The sequence below is a fragment of the Myiozetetes cayanensis genome, unplaced genomic scaffold, assembly GCF_022539395.1.
Source record: "Myiozetetes cayanensis isolate MyiCay16 unplaced genomic scaffold, myiCay2020 scf6-25, whole genome shotgun sequence".
Lineage (NCBI taxonomy): Eukaryota > Metazoa > Chordata > Aves > Passeriformes > Tyrannidae > Myiozetetes > Myiozetetes cayanensis.
In genome coordinates this window covers 7968209-7983160 of record NW_026087853.1, presented here as the reverse complement: position 1 = coordinate 7983160, position 14952 = coordinate 7968209, and the positions used below count along the sequence as shown (strand labels likewise).

General features: G+C 41.6%; 2 protein-coding genes across 3 annotated transcripts; one reads left to right on the top strand and one right to left on the bottom strand.

Annotated features, from left to right (window-relative positions):
• Positions 1-909: 909 nt before the first annotated feature.
• BAG5 (BAG cochaperone 5) lies at positions 910-6269 on the bottom strand. 2 transcript variants are annotated; one of them, XM_050336519.1, is made up of 2 exons: positions 6173-6269; positions 910-5603 (listed from the first exon to the last, which is right to left on the bottom strand). In XM_050336519.1, exon 2 carries the CDS (start codon positions 5572-5574, stop codon positions 4222-4224), a length of 1353 nt encoding a protein of 450 aa, XP_050192476.1. In that variant the 5' UTR covers positions 5575-5603; positions 6173-6269; the 3' UTR covers positions 910-4221. The 2 variants fall into 2 exon arrangements, with proteins under 2 accessions (XP_050192476.1, XP_050192478.1); XM_050336521.1 differs by lacking the exon at positions 6173-6269 and adding an exon at positions 6010-6126.
• An 84-nt stretch (positions 6270-6353) lies between these two features.
• Positions 6354-13881, top strand: LOC126650770 (cytochrome c oxidase assembly factor 8). Its single transcript, XM_050335945.1, is given in 6 exon segments — positions 6354-6467; positions 6470-6487; positions 7673-7870; positions 8953-9016; positions 10984-11074; positions 13627-13881. Coding segments are annotated over 6 exon segments (591 nt in total). The 3' UTR covers positions 13733-13881.
• The last annotated feature ends 1071 nt before the right edge of the window (positions 13882-14952 follow it).

The following is a 14952-nucleotide window of genomic DNA, read 5'->3' as shown; positions in this document are numbered from 1 at the left end:
GTGTAAGTCTGCGTGTAGTACATTGACAAGATTGTATTTTGTCCAGAGGTTGGACTCATGGATCTTGGAGGTCTTTTCCAACCTTAATGATTCCGTAACAAAGGATCACTTGTGACATGATCACAAAAGTGTGATTGAAAGCAAGTGGTTTACTTTCCATACATGATTCATTTGTGTTGCCTTCATCATATGCCATTACTGAAGCAGAAAATTCCTACTTCTCTGTAGGAGTCAATAGTGACACCTTTCCTTCTTCCTCCTCCAGTTACTTAGCTATGCAAGTTGATCTAAAGGCTGCTACTGAAAATCTTACCCTTTGCTCCCTAGCCCAGGGCTGTGTGAGCTACCCCTTCATTTTGCAGTACTTCTGGCCCACATACCTTTCTAAAAGCCTTTTTGGCTCATTAAACCCCTCCTCCATTTTTGTTGTTAGTTTGATGCCATTTTATTGGATTAAATCAGCTCATTGGAGTTGGCCAAGCAGCAGAAACTGCACAAAGCCAGCAGCTTTCTGGGCAGAAACAGAATTCCCTATTTCCATCAGCAGCGAGCCGGTAACGTGGCTCACTGCATCTCGAAAAAACACACCGAGCCAACAGAACAATCAGGGAACCTGCCTCATCTGCACAGCTGAAAACCAGATTAGCTAAACTCCTGCTAGAGGTTCTGGAATCCACACTGACTTTGCACGAAGAGACTCAACGCCATCCATTTTGCCAGCTCATCTGTTCCGGCAGCATCCTCCAGCAGGAAAGTGGCAAGAACTTAACACAGCCACGAGCATTCCTGCAGTGATCATCCAACTGGAACCCGCCAGGATGCAGAGCTATCAGTGAAGAAGGAATGCAAGCAACGACTGATGAGATGTTAACTCAAGGCTGAATGCAGAGAAAACCAAAAGGCAACAGATTTACCAAGTAGGAGCGGTTTCCACACAAAGAACTTTATTTTCATAATTACAGCAGTGAAAAAGCAGACTTTTAAAGAAGGAGGGGAGAAAGAAAAGAAGAGAGCTTTATGTCTGCATGTTTAATAAAAACAATTTCTCTAGGACAAAAATCATTTACATTCTGATAACTCACATTCAAACATAAATAGAGAAAGGCATCAGGGCATAACATTCAAATGAATACCTAGAAAAAGTAGTAATGTATTTGTATTAATAATCAAGATGTAACACTGCAATATTTAATCCTGAATCTGTATATACAAATGCCATATCCTACACAGCAAGAACTGAAGACATATACACCATTAGGAGCACGTACATCGATTTCTGTTAAATTGAAAAGGTAGGAATTGTCCTCACCAAAAATCTCTTCCAAACCGGTATCACACAAAAACCATTCTGAGTGGCAAACAACAAAAATAAACACTGAAATAACTAAAGAAAATTATTTTAAAAAGAAATTCAATTAACAAGTAGGAATCACAATGCAGGATTATCTCTCCCCCAAATATCCAATTGATTATTTTCCTCTAAGGTAAATAACACAGCACACAGAAAAGTTATTCAATTTCAGTATAGTACTAAAATGCAGGCTTTTGCCATTTGGTCCTTTTACATTTTGCTGATTATTTCAGCCTGCTGTATCAAAAAGAAAAGTTGTGTTTCTCTCGATCTTTGGATATAAAAAAGCAGAGAAATTACATTCTTCAGCATAGAAGCAAATTTTTGAAGAACCTGTGCATTTCTTTTTCCTTTTTTTTTTTTAAGCACATCTATTTTATTACTTTCATTCATGCAAAAACTGTGAATTAATCCCATTCCAGATAAGGATTCTACCATAAAATTTAAATAGTCAATTTATTAGATTACAGAACAATAGAAAAAAAGCTTAATCCACATAATACCTTGCTACTGAACTCTACTCAGTCAAAATTACACTAACCTTTCACATTTGCCTTCTTAGAGATGCAGACGTAATAATTCATTCAGAAAAGCTAAAAGACAAATTTAAAATAGAACAGATCTGATAACTATACTTATTCATCTGTACATAAGAGGTTCAAACATTTATGAAACTACGTGTAACCTCCAGAGAACACAGACACCAAATTGTTTAAACAAACTACAAGTAATTACTGCAGACCTGACAGTAATATTAAAGAAAAATGAATAATATCATTATGCTATCAAAATCTTATCTTTCCTAAAACTGTAAGGGCAAATCTGAAGTTGCAGTTCAAACTGCTAGTGTAGAAAGCTTGAAATGAGTAAAATAATACAGGTGTATAACACTATTAATATTCTGTGTTAGCCACACAGTACTCAAATATAGATTGGAATTTTAACCAGGGGAAATTTCTTTTTGATGAAAGAAACATAAATTCAACGGGGTTGTGGCTCTGAAGGAGCAGGGAGAATCCTCCAACAAACATTCTGTCATTGCCAAATTGTGCCTTAGGCACTGTACTCAATTAGATCAGTTTTGGCAGGTAGATTTGCAAAGCAAACACCTGAACAATCACCAACAAAATCTATTCACACTCTGAAGTTATGCAGCCTTCAATCAACATCTCACAGTATATTACAGAACATATTCTTCTTGTAGCAATAGGCACAGAAGACCTGCCCAAAGTCCCCCACCTCCACATCAGTGCTTTAATTTTTAAGGAGATTCTATATTCCCCAAATTTGATACTCATTCTTGGGACTCCATAGAACAACTGTCACCTATTGTATTACATTAACTTGACATATCCTATAGTAGAATTAGATATATGTGTGAAAAATCCAGTTTGCAAAGATTACAAATTGTAACAAGCTGCCAGTAAACAGTTCCTATATCTACATATGACGGTGCAAGTTAGCAGTGTCATAAAGGCACTTGTCTCTCACAGACAGTACTGTCTTCTCTAATCAATCAAAAATAGACCTTAAAAATATTTATTTTAACATCTGAAATGGTTTTTACTCCTTAAAGTGGTGCAAATCATCATCTATAGAACAATAATTCCTTAGTTCATCAAGAAAGAGCTGAGTGCAAATTATCCATAATTGAATATATCTTTGTAATTAATTCATTTTAATGCCATGCTTTCAAAAAATGCCAAAAAACATGCCATAGCAGAAATGTGATTGGCACTAGCAGCCACAAACAAAAAGGTAGATGCATACAACAGTACTAGCAAGCTTATTTATGAACATACTAAAGCAATTAAATGATGAGTTGCAAGGAGAGACACTTGCCACAAGTCTTTTCCAAGACATTCTTGAAGCCACACCTGACCATGTATCACACATTTACATCATTAGGACATCTTTATAGCTAGCTACCTAATTTTACAAAAATAATTCCAAAATGCTCGTTTCACTTCAAAGTGAATTGTTTGTCTTCACCAAATGTGAAAACCAGATGCAACAGCAGAATTTTAAAAGACACCTAAGCAGCCACTAAATAAAGTTCAGTGCAGTTTTCAAGGGTTTATGGATGGCAGTTTGAAATCCTCGAAATCCCCTTTATCTGTTTGGTATAAATGCACAGATTTTCCTCTCCAAGTCTCAGTACCTTAAAGCAACGACTTGAAAGAGTTTCCAACAACAAAAGACCTGTTTTTGCAAATCAAAGGGCTCAGGTATTATAAAAAATTGACATAATTGGCTTTGCCTATGTAAATGCTCATTTGCAGTTGGCATTACAGCTCCATTAACTGAGAAATCTAGATGGTGTGATGGATGGAATAAATCAAGTACAATCCAGAAGCCAGCAGGGCTTCTGCCCTTAATACTTTCTGTCGTAACAGCACATTAAGAGTATATCCAGACTGCTGTGAAGTTGCTGGATGGAGCCTCATGCTTGAATACTAATTTTCATGTCCAGTCCCTTTAAATAATTTTGCCAGCATTATACCATGAGGAAGTTTCTGTGGCTTTGAAAAATCTGCATTCACTGAACATTGCACAAGGCTATTGAAACAAAAACAGGAGAAAAAAAAAGAGGAAAAAAAAAAAAAGCCATTTGTTCAAGTATTAAGCTATTACTTCAGAGAATCGCACTTCTTTGCTTATAGCAGTGACCAGAATTGCTGATGGTGTACTGACAGTTGCCATGGCAAGTGGGTGACTGCGTGGGATAGCAGACATATAGCCAAGTCAACTGCTTATGCAATCTCCGTGATTTCAGCAAGCACAGAACACACCACTTTATTATGTGCTGCCAATGATCTGCATAAAGTGCCAGAGGAGAAAATGTTCTTCTGTGTCAGGCCATGGCTGTTTCAGTATTCCCATTCATCTGTTTTCATGTCCAGGTAGTAAAGAATATTCTGTGCAAGCTTTACTGCCTGCTTCCTGGCAGCCTTACACCGCTCGTCACCTTGCGGATCAACAGCATCCAGGGCTAGGAGTTGTTTTGTAAGGAGTTCCTCCAATCTCATGTAGTTTTTATCTGTTCTGTTTCCATCAAATGAAATCACCTCTTGCTGAATTTGAGACAAGTTTCCAAGAACAGTCCAAACTGCTTTATGGGACTGATGTTCAGCAGCAGTTTGTTCTGGATACATTTGCCTTTTCTCCAGTGCTTCCTTCAAATCAATATATGTTATAAGAGTTTGAACTTCAATTACTGCTCTTCTCCTGGCTTCTCTAATACAGGGATTTTTTCCAGCACTCACCTCATCTAGGTGGGCAATCAATCCCTGCAATTCTGCTTTGGATCCCAAATACAGATCAGAAGCATTCTCTGTTTTTAAAAGTAAAGAATTAACTTCCTTCATCTTCTTGCGGATCTCTTCTATTTTCAGAATGGACTGATTTTGTGCCAGATCATAAGCGTGAGTAGAATTTGCTTCCTCTTCCAGGTCCAGGTATTTCTGCAATTTATTGATCTCTTCTACTACTTCCTTTCTGTAATTTCTGATTTCTGTGCGACCGCAGACATCCAAAGCATCCAAATCAGCAATGAGGCCTGTAAGCACACAGGACAGGTGCCTGCAGGTGTCATTCCTGCTCACTCCCATCAGAAGAGCAATAAGAGTTCCTCTCGCTTTGTTCACATCACACATCACAGAGTTAATTTTGGCAACAGAAGGATGTGCATCATTAGAGAGTGGCAGGGACAGCTGTTGCTTCACAACATTTTCTATGATCTCCTGAACAGCACACACTTTTGTCAGAGTGCGGTACCTCGCTTTGCGTAACGAAACTTTCCCTCCAGTTTTCACCTGGGTAAGCCTCAACACAATGTCCTGGATTCCTTCTTCAAATTCGTCACTAATACAGTTTCCTCCTTTGTAAAAAGGCGTGATCTCGCGTTCCACAAGTGCCTGTGCCTCCTTGAATATGGACTCTATTTCCAGTCTGCGCGGATGGTTTGCATTTTGTTCCAGTTCCTTCAGCAGCCTCTCTGTTTCCTGGGCAGCTCGCTTTCTGGCTTGCTGGATATCACCCTTCCCTTCCGTGTCTACAGAATCTATTTCAAAGAGCTGTTTAGTAAGGCTCCTTTCCAATTTCTTGTAATCTCGGTCGGTAGACAGACCACTGAAGACAGCCACTTGCTGTTCAATCTCTTTGACTTCCTTCTGTATTTCATGCAACCGTTTTATGGATGGGTGTTGGTTACCCATATCCATTCCTCTTCTCTCGTCCAGTTTCAGATGAACTGCAAGAAAAAGGAGAACAAGACTTACTTAAGTGCTGTGCAAGCACACATCGCAACTTTCACATCCTGAAGCACTTCAGCACTAAAGCTATTTTTAAATATCTCTAGCAATAGGCATAAACCACTTGGCAGATATTTCACCGCCCTTCCTCTAATTTTTTTTTACACCTTTCTCTCAGTCGGGCCGCACGGGTGATGCTCGAGTTGCCACACCACCGGCTCTCGGCGCTCACCCACAGCCTTCAGCCCTCCCCATCGCACCTGCTCTGCAGCTGAACCCACCGCAGAACAAACAGGGCACCCGCAGCCCAGGGCAGAACCCGGAGGGGAAGGGGCGAACAGCGGCCGAGCGGAAAGCAGCGGTTGTGCCACAGCCCCGGGGCAGCGCCGCCTCCCCCGCACTCACCTCGCTCCCCCTCCGCACCCGCCGCCCGCGGCCCCTCCACGGCCGCCGCCTCCCGCCTGCCCCGCGGCGCGGCCCGGCGGGGTGGGCAAAGGACAACGGCCCTCCGCGGAGGCACCTGCGGGGGGCTCGTCCCCGGCGCCCCCGCCCCGCCGCCTCCACTCACCCTTCGGCCGCCCGGCCCGGAACCCGCTGCCCGGCCCGGCGCTGCGCCACGGGCCGAGCGCCGCGAACCGCCCGAGCCCCGCCCCGCCCGGCCGCGCGGAGGGAGGCGGAGCGGGGGCGGCCCCGGCCCGGCCCGGCCCCGCCCGCAGCGCCCGTGCGGCAGCGCCGTAAAGCGCCGGGGCATGGCGGCCGCGCCGCTGCTGCGGGCGGGAGGCTCCTGCCGCCGCCACCGCCGCCTCCTCATCGCCTCCTCCTCCTCCTCCTGCTCCGCCGGCGTCGCCGCGCGGCTGAACGCGGGGAGCGGCCGGACAGCGCGGTAAACCCGGGCGGGGGTGGGCGGCAGCTCCTGCGGGGGCCGCGGGGAAGGCTCGAGGGCCCCCGGGGAGCCCCGGGCTGGGGGCGCTGGTGGGGCGGGGGCGTCCCCTCAGAACCCCGCGTTCCCCTCAGAACCCCGCGTTCCCCGCAGAACCCCGCGTTCCCCTCAGAACCCCGCGTTCCCCTCAGAACCCCGCGTCCCCCGCAGAACCCCGCGTCCCCCGCAGAACCCCGCGTTCCCCTCAGAACCCCGCGTTCCCCCTCGGAACCCACATTACAGAACCCCGCGTCCCCCGCAGAACCCCGCGTTCCCCGCAGAACCCCGCGTTCCCCGCAGAACCCCGCGTTCCCCGCAGAACCCCGCGTCCCCCGCAGAACCCCGCGTTCCCCGCGGCCTCTCGCCTTGGGTGTGTTTGCCGAGGCCTCAGGGGTTTGTTGTCGCCCGGCGGGGCCGTGAGTGACGGGGCTGTTGGGTAACAGGTCTGCCCGAAGCCGGCCGGGGCAGGTGTGATCACATGGATACAGGAACAACGCTGGGCTTTGGTAAACTTAGAATCATAGAACAACCCTAGTTGGAACGAACCCGTAAGGATCATCTAGGTCCGGCCCTGCACAGGACAGCTCCAGGAATCACGCCATCTGCCTGAGAGAGTTGTTCAAAAGCTCCTTGAGCTCTGTCAGCCTTGGGGCTGCAACCACTTGCCTGGGGAGTCTGTTCCCGTGCCCAGCTACCCTCTGGGGGAAGAGCCTTTTTCGTAGCATCCAGCCTAAACCTCCCCTGACACAGCTTCATGCTGTTCCCTCAGATGCTGTCACTGGTCACCAGACAGCAGAGATCAGTGCCATAAAAAGCTTGCATACGTGCTAGTTCTTGCCATCACGTATTTTAACGAAGTGCTAAGTGACAAAAAATGAAAACCAAAAAAAGGGTGCTTTTAAAAAAACATGTTGTGATTCATGTCTGTGGTAGCAGAGTCAAAGGTATCTTCTCTGTAGTACATTTTTAAGTAAATTGTAAATGTATCTCATTGTTTTTGGTTACAGTAAACGAACATTCATAATTTCGGAACGTATTATGCTTGTATGTTTTAAGGTTGTGTGGAGTTTTGGGATTTGTTTCAAATCGAGATGTTCTTCAGCAACTCTGCCGAAGTGCTCGTAACAGAATTCCATCTGTACTTCCCAGGGCCCGGGTTTCAGCCCCCCCGTGCACTCCCACAACGACTGGATCGGGCCCCCGGACAAGCATTCCAACCTGCGCCCCATCATCTTCTACGTGCCCCCCCAGGAGTCGCCCCTGGAGCGGCGGCTGCGCGAGGCCCGGCAGGAGGCCCAGGCCTGCAACCAGCGGTTCTGGGCACGGCACAACTGCGCCTTCCGACAGGTGAGCCCGACACAGCTCCCGCTGCCGCCCAGCGCCACCCGCGCACCCGAAACCGGGAACTGTGGGCTCCCTGAGGCTCTGCCCGCCCTTGGGGACTGGTAACTGATATGGTTTCTTTGAAAACACAATGTCTTTGCAGAAATTACATTTTTTGTCAGTCATTTCTTTTAAAAAAATCCCACGTTTTATTGCTGTTTAGCGTTACGGGATATTTGCCGTTTATCCTGTCTTGTACTGAAAGTATTAAGTTGTAGCCGCCCAGTGTGCAAGACCCGTCTGTGACTAGAGCAGCCATTGAAAATGATTCCATAGCTTGTCTTTTTCTGTCCTAAGTGAGAGAAATTAGGTGTAATTACCACAGGCAAAAGAGGGACATGTGCCGTTTCACCCCAACAATGCTAGAGTGAGGACTTTTCAGTCATGGTCTGTCTTCTTTCCTGATTTCAGCATCTCCTAACCAATGGTGTTGGGTTTTTTTGGAAGAACACTAACAGTTAAGTAATTCACCATCATTTGTGATGAGCTTTGAACATCTTTATCTTCCCAAAACTTACCAAGATCCCAGACAAAAATGAAGCTTGATTTTTTAAATTTTTTTTTAATTCCACAGAACTGCTTTCTAAGTTTGAAAAACTTACACACCAACAATTATTGTGCTGCCATCTAAGTAATGTTAATTTTTTTAGGTGGTATGTTTTTCTCTGTACTCAAAATCTCAGTTACACAGTACAGCACAGCTCCAGAGTTTGTCTTACAAACTTTGGATCCTAGAAAGTTCGGATCCTGTCAAACAATCCTGAAGTTTGGCTGTAGCTTTACTCCACAAGTAAGTTCTATAAGTATGAGTAGAATGCTTGCATTAATTAATTGAGGCTTGCAGGGAGCAGGATCTAAGTAACAAAGTTATGGGTTTGACTAACTCACTGGATTCAGGAAAATGTTTAGTGGACACTTCCAAGTATAATGAGTTGTTGCTAGTTATTTCTGAGGGTGTTAAACACCACATTGCTATGTAATTAAAAACAATGGTTAACTTCAAGGACTTACTACATCAGATTCTAATGTGGAAAAACATGTTTTAGGAAAAAGAAGAATTTATTTATTCAAGACTGAAAGCCAAGGGTCTGGAAATGAGAGATGAAACAGGTTAGTGAGATCTTTGTTTATAGTTTAGGATGCATTCTGAATTCCACTTAACTTTGAATTTTGTTAGTTTATGCTCTTTGTCTTCTGTCACAAGTAAATCCTACAGGTAGGATTTAGAAGTGTTTTTGGGAGCCTGATAAAAAAAGAAGGAAGGAGCTCTTCAGAGATGTACATGTGGGGGTCAGATCATCTGTTGCACTGTTCTTCCCCTAATTCCTTCCCTGCAGCCAGAGGGGATGTGCTGAAATCCTAGCCCAGTAATATAATAGTTTTATAGCCTAAGGAGGAAGGGGCTTTTTACTTTCACACCTCCTAACCCAGTGAGCTGGCTGAGGCAAACATACAGAGTGTTTGCCTCAAGTGCATGTTATGGTTGGGTGGATAAATTCACAATCTTTGCCTACAGGTCCATAGTATATGCAATAAACACAATATTTTTCCTTCAGGGGGACTAAGACAGCTTCTGGGGAGATGGCAGCTGCTGTCTGCCTATCTTTGCCTGAGCACAGTTGCTGTAAAATAGTGGTCTCTCTAATTCATATGTGAAGCTGAAAACAAAATGCCTTCATAATAACAGTGCATTGGCCATTGTAGTATGAGGTTGAACATTTTGTTCATAGAATAATGATCTGAGTTTAGTAAAGCATCTGCTCTGACGTTCTGTGTATCACAGACCATTATTTTTTTTGTGTTTGTATCCTGGCGATCAGTGTGTGGTTGAGAAGTAATTTTAATTAAGTTCTGTGTTGTTTTGAAAACACTTCTTTTATATTGCTATTTTGTGTTTGTTTTGGTTTTTATACCCTAGAAATAAAAAAGAGTAAGCATGTACCTCCCTTAAAAATAAAATTATATTGACTGCATGCATCACTTAACTATTCTATTATACAGCTGTGAGTGTATATAAAAATAAGGGATAACCATATAGGTGAGCAGTTGGAACAAAATGAACTTTTCTACATAACTAATCAATTCTTCTGATACCAGTAATAAGTAACAAATTATAGGGGTTACTAAAGCAGCCTTCAAATAGTTTTGAAGCAGATTTACCCCATAGTATGTTAATCCATTGTAACATATTAGTTTTGTAAATAATGATAAATAGAACCAATCAACAATTTACACTACTGTGATCAGTCTCAGGAGCCTTAAAATGCATTTTGAAACAGTAACAAGTTGAATATCACAATTCCATCTCCCTCATCATATCCATGTTCCCTGGGACATTCAAATTTGACCCTCATTGTAGGGACATTTTGTGCCAGAAGGTTTGTATGGGAATTGTCTGGTAGAGTCGAGAATATTTGTTGGTTCTCAGGATTACACATCTCTGCTGTAGCCACAGGGTTTACTGTTTCTCTTTTTATATTCTGCTGATGAATGTCATATTCAAAATCATCTTTTGTATTTGCTTCTTCAAAAAATAGTTGCCTAATAAATTGTTTATAAGGCTGACATCTCAGAACATGCTCTTTTTGGTATAAGTTACTTGAAATTTATCAACAGTGACAGGAAAAAAAAAACATACATCTGAAAATACAATGCCAGTTATGGATAGTATTTTTTTAATATTTGCTTTAAGGGGGGAAAATTTAAATAACTAAGTGCTCTTATTGGTACTGTTTAGACTTCAGCTCTGTGAGAAATTAGTTTTATTCAGAGGATAAATGGGCTTTTTCATAGGGATTCACTAGTTCCCTAAATAATCTAAGGGCTGATAAACTTAATCACTTCCATAAATAATAGGGGCTTAAGAACTATGCCAACTTCAAAATTATCACTATTTTTAATTTGCTGTGCTCTCTAGCTAAGTTTTAAAAAATTGGAACATAAAGGATATTAACTTGTTCAAGGTTACACAGGAAGTGTGTAGGAGCAAGGAGTCAGACCTTGCTCTCCTTCATCTGAACTCAGGGTTTTAATGCAAAGAATTGCCTTGACTTTGTTATACCAACACTTATTTTCAGGTCAAAAAGCAACACTGAATGCAGAAGAAATGGCTGACTTTTACAAGGACTTTCTAAGTAAAAATTTTAAAAAACATATGCAGTATAACAGGTACGTAGAAGGTATTTACAGACTAAGAGAAAGATGAGGTCAAGTTTAAAGTTTGAGCATTTTTTTCCCATAATTGGAAACAGCACCTAAAACTATAATTTTAGACATTTTTTAATGCTATTATGAGCATTTGACAGAAATTTGCGTTATCATTTGAGTTCTGGTGCTGCTTATTGTTTATTTAGTGGAAAGATGAAGCCTGTGTCTGAGATTTAAAGACACAAGATCAGGCACTCCATTTTTTATCTCAGGGCCTGGGTCTTTCCATGCTGCTAATTGAAACTGATAAATATGCAAATAAACTGGTTGAAATTTCTGTATAACAGATTCTAGTTGACTGTTAAATGAGGACTAATAAATGTGATTTATCTCAAAGGAAAATTGTTTCATTGAATTAATATTTAATATTCTTGATTCTGTCATTTTGTAAGCATTTAGTAAAAATTAAGGTGATTAGCCTTGAGTTTGAGAGGTTTTTTGTGTGGCAAGGCATTACTAAATTGATTGCCTGAACTTATCCTGTGTAGAACCTCAGCTACAACTTGATAAACCCACACATCCACCTCTTCACAAGATCCACTGCTTTGTTTCAATGTTACTGTTTGTACAACAACTTGATAAACTGGGTTGGGGATCTGAAAGGACTGAAAAATGACTGCCAAACACACATAACCCTGCAAGTAGCTGTGCACACATGACAAAGGGCTAGAAATGAGGAAAGAGTGGGAAGCTGGAGGAGGACAGCACTTAATCCAGTCATGGTAGTACTGCCCACTGAATATGACACCACAACTTCAGTTTCCTCTCTGCATTGGATTGAAAGGTTATTGGGCTCAAAAGTATCGAGTGTCACTGGGTTCCTAATGGTGCGATGCTAGTGAGAGTTCTACCGTCACTGTAACTGACCTCTAACAAATTGTGGTTTGAGGTTCTTCTTATGTGTCATGCATAAACCAGAAAATACTACCCTGTGAGCACAATTTAACTGTGAAAAATATTTAAAACAAATACACGCATCTTGTCTTGCCCATAGGGGACGGGAGGGAACCTCACTATAGACTGAAGCGACAGATGGAAAGTAAGAAATTGCTTCTGGTGGAAGGATTGTTGTTCAAATTGCCTATAACTGATAAATGGGAATGCAAGTAGTGTATCTTGGAACTGGTCACCATTTGCCGTTGTTGTAGTGACCTTGGGACAGTGCCCCATCCTCAGGGTGAGAGAATTCAGGCTTTGTGCTTCAACATGACCTTCCTGGTTTCTGCCTTGCAAAATCAGGTAGTGTCAGCTGCATCGTTGTAGTTTCAAAGTGGAACTGCACAGCCCTGAAAGCAGCAGAGCTTTTTACTGGCACTCTGATTTTGAGGGGTCATGTTATAAAAATCTGTTTCTGCATTTAGCTGTATGTTCTTTTGCAGTATTGCCAGCTGGCCTGAAAACTGTGGCAGCTGAAGTGTTGCAACTTCTAAAATTTAGACAAAATTGAAGCAATGACTGTGCATAGATGCCTTGAATATTTAGTTCAGGGTACCTAGACTGGAAATACAGTCTAGTTTAGGAAAAAAATTCTAGAAGGATATAGGAAATTTAACATGAAAGGGGAAAAGAAACAGTTGCAATGTTAGCATGATATTTTGATTTAACATGACATCTGAAGGGGTAGCTCAGTGTTGCTTGTCAGTGTGAATTTGGCTACTGTCCTTACTGAGAGGTTAGTGTCTCAGGCTTATGTTAGATCTGTACATGCAAGGTTTCCCACAAAGGTCTCAAGAGAAGACCTAAATCCTGGTGTTTAATATTCCTTGCTAGTTCTGTGATTGTATTCTATTGGTGCTTGTGCAGCACTTTACAAAATGGGGGCAGGATTCTTGTTAGAAACTAGAAAGAAATTTTGATATTACTTTAGTTTGTAATAGGGGCAAGAATTTGAAGCAAGTTCTCAGAGGTTAAAAAGGGCTGATACAGACTGTTCTGTGTATAACATGAACAGGTTCCAGAAGCCATGCATGCTTTATAAAAATTAAATGTAAATACTAACTCTGGCAATATTAAAGGCATTATCTTTAAAGGATACTGCAGTAGAAAGATAATGTTTCTTGTATTGAGTTATACAATAATCTTTGAAGTGTGATTTGATTTTATTTTTCCCCGCCCTCACAGCTGGCCAACTATGCCCTTTTCAACACATGTATCTTCATCCACTTGCAAACAAATCTTACCCATTGCACAGCACTGTCAGGAGTTATTCTGGGTAGCTTGGTGATCAGCTTTACTTTTGTAACATGAGATATGGTTTTAACTACTTTATCTCACCTGATTTCAAATACAGGTAGAACCCTGTAGTCTGCTCATGGATGTGGATATACACATAGACTTTTTCATAGGTTATTTAACTCTTATTAGGCAGGAAAAGTGTTACCACAAAGAACAGAAAATGCAGGTTATAACTGAATTGTCATTTGTCAATGCCAAAGGGTATTTTAATATAATTGTGTACCTTTTTCCTGTTCTTGTTCTGTGTGCTGATTATTTTCTTGGCTTTGGAATCCTAGAGATTGGTATAAACGTAATTTTACGATCACGTTCCTCATGGGACAAGTAGCACTGGCAAGAGCTCTGAGGTGGCTTCGTTGGAAAAAGAAAAATGTAGAACATTAATCACAGCTCCGTGAAGAATGCAACACGAGCTAGGCCTGGCATAAACTTGTTGTTTATAGTGATGTTCAGAATCTGAATGACTGATGTAATAATTGCTTGAGTCTGTTTGTTAAACTATGTAAATAAAAGTCAGTATTGGTCTTAATTTAATCACTTTGTAGATTTTCTTTACCCTTTATTCCAAGAATATATAAAATATTTCTCTACCAAAATAAAACAGAGAAAACTGTTAAAAGCTCTTCCTCATTCACGTCAAATGGAATGTGTAATAATGACTGTCATATTTTTACCACAGAACCATGGCTGCTAAATAACATGTGACTCAGTCTCTCTGAACTCTGGTCACAGAAGATGTCTCCACCAATCATATTAGTATATAAAGACAAAAATGCCTCATTTTGCAGCAGTTGCCAGTCTGGGGCAGTTGCAATCTCTAAGTAATACACAAGTGATGAAGGAACAGGTATGATTTGTGAGTATATATGCAATCAATTTTGAATAATCCTCTCTTCAGTGTGATTTTAATAAAGATTTAAGATAGGATTTCCTATAAATTACTAATGCAGTAGGATCTTCATAAATATATTTTTTATTAAAAGAAATGTGTCTTCCTTGGAGAAGAGTTCCTCTAACCTATAATTGGTAAAGGTTTTAGTTGCCAAGCAATAAAGCAGATGCATTGCAAGCCACTTAATCTTGGTAGCAAAGGAAACTGGTAACTGCTGTAAGGAGAACAACATTACTACAAATAAGCACTACTTTCTCCTGCTTCATTTCTTTCAAGAAAAGATACTGTTCTCACCAGTTTCTCTGAGGCACTCAAAACTACTCACCTGAGGGTGATTTTTCTGGCCTCCGGGTATGTAACATCAATTGGAAGTATGTTGGTTCAAGTGAAGTCTTAAAGTGTTATGCCATGTATTTGTAATTTAAAAGAAGTTTCATTCCTCAGAATGTTCTCTCTGGCCTTTTATACAGCTAAATGATTTTTTTATCCACTGCCTACTAAGAGGATTCTGATAAAAAGAAGGTATGCTGTCAGATGAAGTGTATTTTCCTAAAGCTTTGCTGTAGGGAAGGTTCTGCTTTTGGAAACATCATCTCAGTAGCCACTGACCTGTTTTTCATATCTAAACATGACATGATTTATTCACAGACTTTTTCAGCTGGAGCAAAAAGAGCTTTGTCCATTGTATCAACTGTAATAATTCCTTTGCAAG

Excerpts from the sequence above, each read along its gene's own strand:
- BAG5 (XM_050336519.1), bottom strand. The coding sequence starts at position 5,574 with ATGGATATGGGTAACCAACACCCATCCATAAAACGGTTGCATGAAATA.